General features: G+C 37.2%; 1 protein-coding gene across 4 annotated transcripts in view; it reads left to right on the plus strand.

The window, feature by feature from the left end:
* The window catches only part of Chn1 (chimerin 1), a 157,817-nt gene that overhangs the window by 91,104 nt on the left and 53,458 nt on the right, over nucleotides 1-13,255 (plus strand). The window contains exon 1 of one of the 4 annotated variants that reach the window (XM_042694230.1): nucleotides 1,116-1,180. The exons of 2 other annotated variants lie outside the window; for them this stretch is intronic. In XM_042694230.1, coding sequence (XP_042550164.1) covers nucleotides 1,172-1,180 — 9 coding nt within the window. In that variant the 5' untranslated portion in view covers nucleotides 1,116-1,171. Of the gene's footprint in view, nucleotides 1-1,115; nucleotides 1,181-3,794; nucleotides 3,828-13,255 lie in introns of those variants that run through there. One more of the 4 variants, XM_042694229.1, reaches the window with a different exon arrangement.

Below are 13,255 nucleotides of genomic sequence, written 5' to 3' on the forward strand. Positions count from 1 at the left end.
CTTGTAAAGTTGAAGTAACCAGTTGTGAGGATTGATTGTCTGTATAAAACACTTGGAGTGCTTGGCCCTCAGTATGAGTAGATTATCATCACAGCCACATTACCTCAAGGCAGCTTCCTCAGATACTCACAGTTACGGAATTTAGAATGTTTATTGTCCCACCCAAATTCTAGTTTCTGGCAGATCATACTTAGATTAGTGTATTTTATGGTTACAGAGAAGCCAAATGTTTTAAATTATAGCCTATAGGAAATTTGTTTAAAAATTGTTTTCATATACTTACATTGGTTAGGAACCACAAATCTTGGAAGTAGCCTGAATTTAAAATGGCAAATGCATGTTATGTTCAGTAGTGTTGTTTGCACTATCTCATTCCCATTTTCTCACTGATGCTTGATCTTTCTACCCAAAGCATTTTTTTGTGGGGGGAGGGTCTGGTAGTGGGGCCTGAACTCTGGGCTTGGGCACTGTCCCTCAGCTCTTTAACTCAAGGCTAGCGCTCTACCACTTGAGCCACAGCACCACTTCCGGCTTTTTTCTTTTTGCTTATGTGGTGCTGAGGAATCGAATCCAGAGCCTCATACATGCAAGGCAAGCACTCTACCACTGAGCCACCTTCCCAGCCCCAAAGCATTTTTTAATGCTTGTACTTTTAATATATTCTATACTCATGTGTTATAATATTTGATGCCAACATTAACAAAATAAGTCTTTCAAAGTTGATCACCTAATGATAATCTGTATGAGCTAGACATTTAGTTATATAATATTAAGTGAGTTATTTAACTTAACAGAACCTTGCTTTCCTTTCTCCAGAGTAGAACTGATACAAAGGCAGAAGACTGACTAGATAACTCCTAGAGGACCCCTTTCATGCTGGGAGACATGATTGCTTTTGTATTCTGGCAGCATTATATTACATTCCCTGGATTGTCTTGTGCTAAGGGCCAGTGATAACTACAATGAAATTGGCACTGGGAAGTATACTTCTCCAGCAATACATTATTAAGGATCATATTTTCAACTTTTTAAGAAACTGCATGCATCTTAAATCTAGTTGGCTTAAAAATCTCACTCAAAAATAGATTTATTTTATTTACAGGTGTCATCCAACAGGACAGGGATGATGACCTGTTCAACAGCTTGAAACATTGATTCCCTGTCACAGTGGATGACATTTGTAAGTAAAGACAATCATATTTAATTGATGTAAAATATTTATTAACACAATAATGGTTTAATAATACTTTAAATGGATCCTTAATAGCTAAAGTGCCTCTTGTCTATGTTGCCTTTACTTCAGAGGCAAAAAATATTGGCCTTATATGAGTTAGTACACTGTCTTAGAGAAAATGCTTATATTGTAATGAAGAGGTAGGTGCTTTTACTGCTAGAAGAATGGATTTTAAGTGTCCTGTTGGGTCAGCTGCTTTGTTCCTTTGAGATTATATTTCTGTGCCATTACTAGAACAACATTGGACTATATGATCTCTAAGATGTGGTTCTTATAGTCTGTGATCCTTTAAGGAGTGAATACTCTAATAGAGCCCTGAAAGTAAGATGTTTTTTAGTTTATTGTCAAACTAGTTTTATCAGCTAGTCTGTCTGGACTCAAGTTTCTTCATAGGAGCTCAGGGGTTTTCTGCAGAACATGAATCACACATACTTACCTCAGAAAAACAGTCAGCACTCTGATAGGTTGGATAATTTTATTTTTATTTTTTGTCGGTCATGGGGCCTGAACTCCGGGCCTGAGTGCTGCCTCTTAGCTCTATCAGCTCAAGGCTAGTGCTCTACCACTTGAGCCACAGCACCACTTCCAGCTTTTTCTGCTTATGTGGTGCTGAGGAATCAACCCAGGGCCTCATGCATGCAAGGCAAGCACTCTACCATTGAGCCACCTTCCCAGCCCCAGGATGGATAAATTTTAAAAGCCTGTTTCTTTTAGGGGCACAGTACTGAAGTCTGAACTCAGGGCCTTCCACTTGCGAGGCAAGCATTTTAACACTTGAATCACATATTCTGACATATGTCCCTTTTTTGCTTTAGTTTTGTTTTTTTTTAATAATGTCTGGCTCCCCCCCCCCCCCCCAGGCCAGCCTGAGACCATAATCCTCCAAACTACACTTCTTACATAGCGGGGATCACAAGGATGAGCTTACCATGCCCTGCCCTAAAAGCTTGCTCTTTTTCTATAGGCCTTTACTAATGACCTAATGTGACCATGATTCTCCAGTAGGACTCCCAGACTTATTTGAATCACCCTGCTGAGAATATTTTTGGAAAACTGTTTCATGAACACTACTCTGGAAATTTTTGTATAAGGTAATCTCTTAAGGTCTTTGTTTCATAATTGACGAAGACTTTTACATGTGTGTGTTTTTGTAAGTTGTGCATCTTAAATTTTTGTGAGTGGTCCATTAGGTGATTTCGTTGCCATAAAGCTTTTTTTTTGGCCACAAATTGTGTAACTGTGAGTTCCTTGTCTCTGGGAAATCTGATGGCCTGTTACGAGGGAAAACAATTTCTTTTCAAGTGATAGCTATACCATTTTTCTTGTTTACTGTTTACTAAACTTGACCTATCAACTGGAAACTTTACAAATCTTAAAACATTGTGATTGGGAGGCAGACAATGTGAGGATCACAGTTTGATGCCAGCCCAGGCATGAACTTGAGATCCATTTCTCAATCAATAGGTAGATGCAGTAGTATATATCGATTATCCTACCTACGTGGAATTTGTAACTACATGAATCGTGATCCAAACCAGCCAAGCATACACCAAAGAATCTACTTTTTGGCTTGAAGTAGGATGCCTACCTAGCAAGCACAAGGCCCCATATTTAACCTCCAGAACCATAGAGGAGAAAAAAAATCTATTAAAGCATTGTGATGCAGTTAATTGTGAAATTGCAGCATATTGAGAAGCCAGACTTCCTTTTTGTCTAAAATGACTTAACTTAGAAGTCCAGACTAGCCAAGAGCCCAGCTTTATTAGTTCTTTTATTTATCTTGGAACTAGATTTGAATGTCTTCTTGTTCCAAGTAGTGAATATACTAAGTTTATCTCAAAAGATACTGAACCAGTAGTTCTAATGATAATTTCATACTTCCTGATCGTATAATTTTAAATCTCCCCCCAGAATATGCTTGTCTAAAATGGCATAACTTAGCAGTCCAGACTGGCCAATAGCCCAGCTTTATTAGTTCTTTTTATTTATCTTGGAACTGGATTTAAATAGTAAATATAATAAGTTTACCTCAAAAAATATGGAACCAGTAGTTTTAATAATAATTTCATACTTACTAATTGTATAATTTTAAATCTCCCAAAAATATGATGTGGAAAATGTCTTATATAACTGTGAACAATGGATACTGTCAAATCAAATATATAATTTGCATTTTATAAACAATACTGTGAGCTAGGAATGTGATTCTAGGCAGAATGTCTTTCTCTTTGGATTAGTCATCTGAACTTAACCATCTCACTTGTAAAGATGCCTAGGAGGCAAGGGTGTGCAAAATGAGTGTTTTGATTTTATGGACCTTGAACAAGCTAAATAACATGTACATGTATAAAACATTTTTTTCTGTAAGTTTGTAGTGAATGTAATGTTTGGCATGTTTCTATAATTTATCTTTAAGGAATTTGTTTTACATTTAAATTCACATTTTGGAAGACTTCTTTGGAATCTTTAGCCTACATACATATTGAACTTTGCAGTTGAAATGTAATTGAAGCCTACCATACATTGCCACAATGACTGGAATTCTTTGGATATCTCTATAAAATGGAACAACAAAATGGGCATGAGCAATCTGGTATGTTATTAGCTTAGTCTCTAACAAAGCAGCTGTTCTTAAAGTTTTCACTGTTTTAAAATACATAGCACCTAATCCATCTCTACATTATCTTGATTGAGAAAGGAAGGCATGAAGCAGTGTGTCCTTACTATGCTCATGATTTTGAACCTTCACCCTCTTTTGGACCTCTTTTTTTGGACCTTCTTTGTTTCTGCTCCAGCTCTTCATTTTCTTTCTTAGCCCTGCCTTTACGCAAGGCTCTACTGTACTTTGTAAAGATTGGGATCCGAAGACAAATAGGCCCTTCAAGAACTTCGAAATGTGCTTAGACTCACTGATTTGTGTATAAAAGCCAGTTTAGTAAATTATGAGTAAGACTGCAACTTGTGGATAGTACTTGTAATAGCGTGTTTAATATCTGTAAATGTCCTGCTGAGGAAACCAGAGGTTGGTTTTTTGATGACTACATAGTTACTATTTACCAGTTATATGAATTTGAACAAGCTCTTACCTTCCTATTCTTAGTTTGCTCCAATATCTGATAAGGAGCATATGGATGTCATTGAGCTTGAATGACACTCTTTAATGTGATCTTCCTTGATGCTACATGAAGCAATATTGGTATGTTAGATCAGAGAAACTATAAACCAGATGTCCATTTATTACTCCAAGTACTATCTAAAACTATCAGGTTCTGTTTTCTCCCTTTTTTTTTTAGTATATATTTTTTATTGTAAAGATACTGTACAGAGGGGTTACAGTTACATGAGTAAGGTAGTGAGTACATTTCCTATCGAGCATTATTATGTCCTCCTGTGTTTTTCCCCTACCATCCCTTCCTGCCCCACCTTCCCAACTCCTGACCCACCTCCCACCCCCAAGTTGTAAAGTTTGTTTTCAACGTAGTGACTTTCGTCCTAGGGCTTGAACTGGAGGCCTGGGCCCTGTCCCTGAGCTGTTTTTACTCAAGGCTAGCACGCTACCACTTGAACCACTTCCAGCTTTTTCTGAGTAGTTTATTGGAGATGATGGTATCATATGGTATCATAGACTTTCCTGCCCAGGCTGGCTTTCAACCGAGATTCTCCGATCTCAGCCTCCTAAGTAGCTAGGATTACAGGTGTAAGCCACCAGTGTCCAGCTGTTTAAAATGTTTTGATAGCTGGGCACTGGTGGCTTACACCTGTAATCCTAGCTGCTCAGGAGTGTGAGATCTGAGAATCAAGATTTGAAGCCAGTCCAGGCAGGAAAGTCTGTGAGACGCTTTTCTCCAGTTAATCATCAGGAAGCCAGTAGTATAGCTGTAGCTCAAGGAGTAGGGGGCTAGCCTTGAGCTTTTAAAATAGCTCAGGGACAATGCTCAAGCCCTGAGTTCAAGCCTCAGTATTGGCACACACACCAAAAAGAAGAAAAAAGAAAAAGAAGGTATTTTTGATTCTTGGACTGTCTTTTCCATTTACAAGAAAATAGCAAAAGTCTCCTAACTGTTTCATCATGAAAGTAAAGTTTCTCTTTTAGATAATATAGTGATAATTCTACCTTAATCAGGAAACATGTCTTTGCCTACCACCTCCTTCTAAACAGGATAAAATATAGTATTTTCTGATACTTGTATTTTAGTATGAAGTTGTTTTAACTCTTTCCCTCGACTGTAAGGCATAAAGTCTGCTTCTTTTCTTGTCAATAACTTTTATTGAACTGTGCTTTATGTTCAGACTAATATTTCTTTTTTTTTTTTTTTTTGGGTCCAGTCGTGGGGCCTGAACTCTGGGCCTGGGCGCTGTCCCTCAGCTCTTCTGCTCAAGGCTAGCGCTCTACCACTTGAGCCACAGTGCCACTTCCGGCTTTTTTCTTTTTGCTTATGTGGTGCTGAGGAATTGAACCCAGGGCCTCAGGCATGCAAGACAAGCGCTCTACCACTGAGCCACCTTCCCAGCCCACCAATATTTCTTAACTCTTAACTAGTTCAAGGATCTCCTTTTGCTTTCGTATCTTCATACTTCATTTTAAAATGGTTTTATGAGGCATTTATGTAAGTAATTTCTTCATGTTATTCAGAAGTTATCTTAGATATTATACAAATTATGAACAAATGTTATTCAGAAGTTATCCTGAACTTTATACAAATTATGAACAAGTCAGAAAGATTATTCCTATTTCTCCCTTAGTTCTCAAGAACTAACTCATCTTTCAAAATGCATTTAATTCAGGATTTATTGTATGTTTCCTATTTACAAACAAATGCCCTACATTCTAGAAGGGATAAAAACTATATACAATGTAAGCCTGTCTCAAAGACTTTACATTTTAATATTTCATTAGTTCTATTTAATGAACACTTCATGTCTTGAGAACAGAAAGTAACCTTTTATATAGAGAATTATAAAAAGTTCAATAAATACTAAGTTGGATTCACCTTTGTTTGAATTTGCTGCTATAATATTCCAGCAGATCACAGGAAACACCTTTGTGAACAAGAAACCTGATTTTTCTGAATAATAGATCATAATAAATGATTATGGAATGAGGGCATCTGACCCCGTTTCAAGGGTTTAGCACCTCAGTATTCTTTCACTTCTGTTTTAGCTACATAAATAGTGTTGACTTACTTACGAATAAATAAATACATAGATTTTTCTGAGTTCAGCCAAATCTAAGGCTATCATAGAAATCCTTGCTAAGATTTAGAACAAAATCTGTAATTTAGGGCTGGGAAGGTGGCTCAGTGGTAGAGTGCTTGCCTTGTATGCATGAAGCCCTGAGTTCAATTCCTCAACACCACATAAGCAAAAAGCCAGAAATGGTGCTGTGGCTCAAATGGTAGAGCGCTAGCCTTGAGCTGAAGAGTTGAGGTACAGCGCCCAGGCCCAGAGTTCAGGCCCCACAATCGGACCTCCCCCCCCCCAAAAAAAAAGAACAAAATCTGTAATTTGTAATTTGACTTAATATTCTTTTCCCCTTTATGAACTAGAAACATTAGAATGAGCATTAAAGGCAGGGAAGGTCATTCCTCATTCCAAACAAAGTATCTGAGGGTAAAAAAATTTATCTGTGTTACAAAATAATTTGTGGGGGTATGAGCTAATGCACCTCTTTAGAGGTGTGTCTAAAGAAGCCAAGATGACAAGGAATGCTTCACCAAGTTCATAGCTACTACTCATATGTTAGAAATATATAGACTTCACTGTAGAATTCCATGCTGTAATTATTAAAACCCCAAGAGGGCCTAGGATATTTTACATGTGAGTCTCATCTGTCCTTCCATCTTATCACCTACAGAAAAGATTAGTTATTGAAAGGCACTAAGGAAAACCAGATGGAAAGAGGAAGATGGAAGATAAACACATCAGTTCCTCAGCTCCAAAGAACCAGGCCAAATTCAGAACAGAAGACCAAGTTGTAATTTTCTAAGCCAGCTGCAGTTTGGGGAAATTTTCTGTATCAGAGCCAATGAACAAATAAAATTAATCTTTAATTACTGACTTGAAGATTGGAAAAGAAGCTATTAGAAATTGCTGTTTCAGAGTCATTTTGGTAGAAGAAATATCAATAGTGGCAAAACTGACTTTACTTGTCTTTTTCAGATCAAAATCTTCTCTTCTGGCTTTTAGGGGTAGAACACTGTTTTATGATACAAAGCAAGATGAAACAGTTGAGCTTAATTTGGCTTTGTCTTGTTGCTCATGCATGATAGACAATTTTGAAAGAATAGCTCTGTGTAATAAATCCCTACAATAGTCCCAAATTCAATTATTTGGACTCTAATCTAATCTCCTTTTTTCTTTATCATATTACCCTTTTTTATTTGGACTCATTCATTTTTACTCCTAATGTAAGGACTATAGAGTGACCGGACAATTGTAACCAAGCCATGAAGCTTTTTTTTACACAAGTGATGGAAATTTGCTTTTTTTTAATGTGGCCTCACAAATTCATTCTGTTAGGACCTCTTTCAAGTTATTAGAACTGGTCAGAAATGCTGGAACTTGAAACATTACATTGCAGTAATTTGATTTTTTTTTTCTATTCCTAGGCTTGAACTCAGGGTTTGGGAACTGACCTGAGCCTCTTTGTGTTCAAGTCTACCACTCTATTACTTGAGCCCGAGTGCCACTTCCAGCTTTTTCTGAGTAGTTTATTAGAGCCAGAGTCTCATGGACTTTCCTCCCCCGGCTAGCTTCAAACTGTGAGCCTCAGATCTTAGCCTCCTGAATGGTTAGGATTATAGGCATGAGCTACTGGTGCCCAGCTTGTGTTTGTGTGTGCGTGTGTGTGTCTTTTATATGTGTACTCAGCTTTCTGTTGATCCACAATGTTGGACTCATCCAACCACTCAACAGTAGTTTTTATTAAATCCATCTCTATCATTTTTCCTTGTCTTTATTCCCTAAATAACACAGCCTAACAGCTATTTACATAAAATTTACATTGCATATGTGTTATAAGTAATCTCTTAAGCTGGAAGTTGTGTACATTCAAAAAGTACATGTACACATGTACAAATAGATACTGTTTTAGGTAAGGGACTTGAGCATCTGTGGATTTTTAATATTCATAGGGAGCATAGAATCAGTCCCCCAGCCATATCAAGGGACAGCTATACTATTACACCATTTTTTTACTGTGGTTTGTCAGTTACTTGACTGAAAAAGCCCAACTTCCTTAGTTTCTAAAACCATTCTCTATAAATAAACCATTCACTAAATGCTGTAGGTTTGATGATGACCCACCTTAATTAAATTTACATCTCATCCAATATAAGTATTTTCTTGATAATTTCTAAGTTATTGTAGCTTATTTGCCAACAATCTTTGGTAAAAAGTTCACCTCCAGTACACTTCTGCTCTCAAACCAGAGGCCTTTATATAAACTGCAGACTGTTTAGCACCTTCTTAAGAGATTTGCACCTTCCTTCCTTTCATCCACTCAGCAGAAGGGGATCCTTGCTCTGGCTGTAGCTTGCTTATTACCTTTAGAATGGCTTTGGGCTGCTACCCAGATTCTTAATAAGTTCTCTTTTTCTTCCTAACAGTGAAACTTTACAAATAAGCATATATCCTCATCTTTCTTAAGAATTTCTCAAAAGCGATCTTTTATTGATATATAAATTATATATAGTAAAGTGCACACATGCACAGTTTGAAAAGTTTTAACGTGTTTATAGCCATGTAACCACCACTCCAATCAAAATATACAGCATTTCATTACTCCAGAAAGTTGCCTCTTCGTTGAAAATCCCCTACCCACTTACCTTAGCCTCACATAACCAGTGATGGGATTTCTATTGGGACTTTTATTTTTAAATGTTGATGTGATACTTTAATATCACATTTATTGCATTTGTTTTTTATTATAAACATCTGGTATCAGATTGTATATCAGATTTTAGCATGTAAAATTTCTCAGATCATCATTTAGGGATATAGGAACTACAAAGGAACATGAGGTGTTTAGCAGTGGTTTTTTAGGGATGGTAGCTTGTTTAAGGTTTCTGTCTTAAGGACTCTTAAGTTAAAAGTAAATTGAAGTAGATGGTGAGGAAGTACTCTTCCTCATGGGGAGGAAGAACCTCTGCTCTTCTGGGATCTTGGACTGAGCCTGAAGCACTTGGGCAGAAATTAGCCAGCAATCTTTTATTTGCTGATACTGCCCTTGTCCAGCCTCAGCTGTTATCGTGGTCAGTTGAGGGGACTGTAGAGGGTCTGCAGCTGGTAAGTGTGAACTACAGCGGTGGTACCAGGCATCACAGTGAAAATTCCATTTCTGCTTTTTTCCCAATCTCAAAGTCTCATTTTTTTCCTAGGAACAACATCAGTAAGAACTACTGTATAAAGAAGGACACCCGTGCCACAGTGTGAATTACACGTAAATGTGCAAACCTGACAGTAATTCAACTAAGCATATTAAACAGCAGTATATTTCACGTAATGAGATATCAGAATTTCAAACTTTTGTAATTGAACCCTATAAAATTATTAATATTATCTGTGTACTAATGAAATTATTGGTGACAGATTTATGATATAAAACATCACATTATTGAAGATAAGTTTGTACACTTTGGCATTTTTGACAGCTAGCTTGAATTCTAGTTGACAACTTCAGGTTTTTATCATTTCAGTCTTCAAAATGCTTATATTAGCATTTCATTGTGAAAATTTAAGCTTGCTTAGCTCTCGGAAACTGACAAAAGACCTCTAAGTTGACATTCGTCTCCTAAATAAGCAAGATTTTCAAGGCAGCTGAAGATTTCTTTTCAACTCAGTACTCAAGAGAGTTTATGTAAAACTTTAGGAAGTCTATTATAATTTCGAAGCAGAAAAAGGAAACAGAAACAACCCTATCAGGTCTGTAACAAAACAGTTTATTATTTTCTGTGGTATTTCTCAAAAATATGAAGGAAAGCAGTATATATTTTCTTAATATCTGCCCCTTAGTACTATGCATGTATATTTTGAGTATTTCATTATTTTCATTTAGTGAATTTGTGGGGTATGTACATATAGTTTCTTAGTTGACATCTTCAGTGCCCCAAATCTTATGTTCTTTTAAAAATAAAATGCATCCTATTTTTATTATTATTGTATTAACCAATCTGGAATCTCCATTACAAATATTAAGACACAAAATTGTGTATTGCTAGTAATAGCTGTGCCTGCTGCCCTGATAGACACCAGGCAAAAGACTGTATGTGCCTAAGGAAAATTAACATATCACCTTGCTTACCACCATCAAAATCATGAAAAGGGTGGTTAACTTTAGTCTGAATCTGGAGTATCCCCAAAAGACCCATGGTTTATGCTCCTAGTGCTGTTATGAGGTGGTGGAACCTTTAAGAGATGGAGTCTAGAGTTGGATAGGTCATTGGAAGTGTGCCCTTGAAGGGGATAGTGAACCTCAGCTCACCCCTGCACCCACCCCTGCTCCACTGCCTTGCAGTCTTGACACCTGCCGTAGTTACTATGCTGCCCCAGGTCCAAAACAATAAGGTCAAGCAATTATGGGATGAAACCTCTGAAATCATGAACCAAAATAAAACGTTGCTCCTTTTAAGTTGATTTTTAAGCCACTTCTAGTAGCTGTGCCTGCAGTGTAAGTTGTTTAGTAGATAAGAGGCTTGAGGTTTGAGGTCTACTGAAGGAAAAAGTTGTCAAAACCCTATCTCAAAGGACAAGTCTGCTGTGGTGGCATATTCCTGTAATCTCTTACCTCTCCAATGAGGTAAGAGAATTAGAGAATTGGTGGTCCAGTGCTAGCCCCAGGCAAGAGTGTGAGACATTATCTGAAAAATGACTGCAAAAAAAAAAAAAGGATTTGAGCATACCTCAGACTCTAAGCTTGGAGTTCTAACTCCAGTAAAATGATTTTTTTATTTTTTATTTTTTTTATTTTTTTTGGGGGGTCCGGTCGTGGGGCCTGAACTTTGGGCCTGAGCACTATCCCTCAGCTCTTCAGCTCAAGGCTAGCACTCTACCACCTGAGCCACAGTGCCACTTTTGGCTTTTTTTCTTTTTGCTTATGTGGTGCTGAGGAATTGAACCCAGGGCCTCAGGCATGCAACAAGGCAAGTGCTCTACCACTGAGCCACCTTCCCAGCCCTAAAATGATTTTTTTAATTGATTAGATATTTTGTCACAGTGAAGGCAAGTTGACCTATACACCAATTATACTTTTCTGTATGTTGCAAACTGTCAGACTTGGAACAGTCAGTCACTGTCATTTTCAGCTATAAATGTTTCTGCTTCTGATGGTTCTGATGACCCTGAGTTTTACATAGATTCAGCATTCTCCTCATCACATGTTGAGTGATCAGATTCCCCAGGCCTCATGGAAGTAGAGCCGAAAGTGAGGATGCAGTGAGAACTGAGGAGTCCTGGGTTCTATCCTCACTGTGTTGGCTTTCTACTGCTAAGCAAATTCTTAACATCAGTGGATTTCTTAACAAAGCCAAGTGTTGGTGACTCACACCTGCAATCCTAGTTACTCAGAAGCCTGAGATCTGAGCATCGTGATTCGAAGCCAGTTAGGGCAGGGAAGTCCATGAGACTATCATCTCATTTCCAGTTAACCACCAAAAAACTGAAAGTGGAGCTGTGGTTCACATGGTAGAGCCAGCACAAAAACAAACAAACAAAAAGCATACAACAGAATAGTCTTATGAGACTAAGTTGGTAGGAGTAAACAAATAATTGAAATTAGTATAAAGTAACACTAGGATAATACCAACTTAACTTCACAGATTATTTCTTGATAATGTACCTTTCTCTTAGAATCAGGCCTCAGGCCAGAAAATATTTTCTAAGGCCTCCTTAGGGAATATAAGCCTGTGCTTGAACTTAGATAAATAAGCTTAAAGATAAATATAACATATCTTCCTAGAGTACCAGTAGTAACTGAAAATGTGTTGATATTGACAATTGTAGGTACATTCTCAGAAGTTTGGAGAAGCCCTCTTGAGTTCATGAATATCCCTAATCACTTTCAGTTTCTATTAGTGGTGGCATTTTGCTACCAAAATAGTGGCAAAAGGTAGTAAATCCCTGGTCTCAGTTGGCCAGGTAGCTTTAAATAGTATTTAACTTTATCAACCTCAGATCTTTAGTTGCTTGGTTAGGGTAAACTGTCTCCCTTTTACAAGGCCTTAATGGAGCGGGAGATTAGCAAATAGATACTCCTCATTACGTTGAAATGTCATTAAAAGGTAGAAATTGCATCAGGCTTCATTTGATTTCTCCTTCTTGCTCACAGGAGCCAGTTGTCAAGGTCTGACTTTCTGCCTTATTTTGTAACAGTGATCTCTTGTAGGTTTAATCCAGATGCCTCAAATTACTGTTAAGATGTTGAGTGAGACACAGTAAAAACAACCAATCTGATGACTCTCCTACATGAAGAAGAGTGTCCAACTTATGGGTTGTTCAAGTTCTCTATTAATTTCATTAGGATTCTTTGAACTAACAAGAATCTCATAAAATGAAGTATTATGGACAAGATATAAAAGATTTATTTTAGAAAATGCTCCAAAGCATTACAAAGTCCTTTGTAAGCATCATTATCTTGATGGAAAACAGTCAGCATAGGGACATTACAGAAAGAAGACAAGTTCATGTCTGGCTGTGAGGTAGACAGTTCACACATGTATGAATTATGCTCCTGTTTATCCTTCTTCCTGCATAATTGTTTGAGGAAGTTAATATTTTCCTGTTATGCCACCATTTCCTTTTCTATGTAATAAAGTGTGTTTGAATTCTACAGTTGGCTTCCTCCTGTGAATCAACATCAATATTAGGCTTAAACTGAATGTTTTAAATAAATTTCAACCAGAATATTCTAATCAAACTACAATTCCTTTTTTTCTTCCAAGATATTGAAACAAGCTTTTTTTTCAGCTCAGATTTCATTACATTTGTAACAAGTTATTTTTAAACTAATCAAATCACTTAAGCTTC

The sequence above is a fragment of the Dipodomys spectabilis genome, unplaced genomic scaffold, assembly GCF_019054845.1.
Source record: "Dipodomys spectabilis isolate Male_0828 unplaced genomic scaffold, ASM1905484v1 ptg000174l, whole genome shotgun sequence".
Taxonomy (NCBI): Eukaryota; Metazoa; Chordata; class Mammalia; order Rodentia; family Heteromyidae; genus Dipodomys; species Dipodomys spectabilis.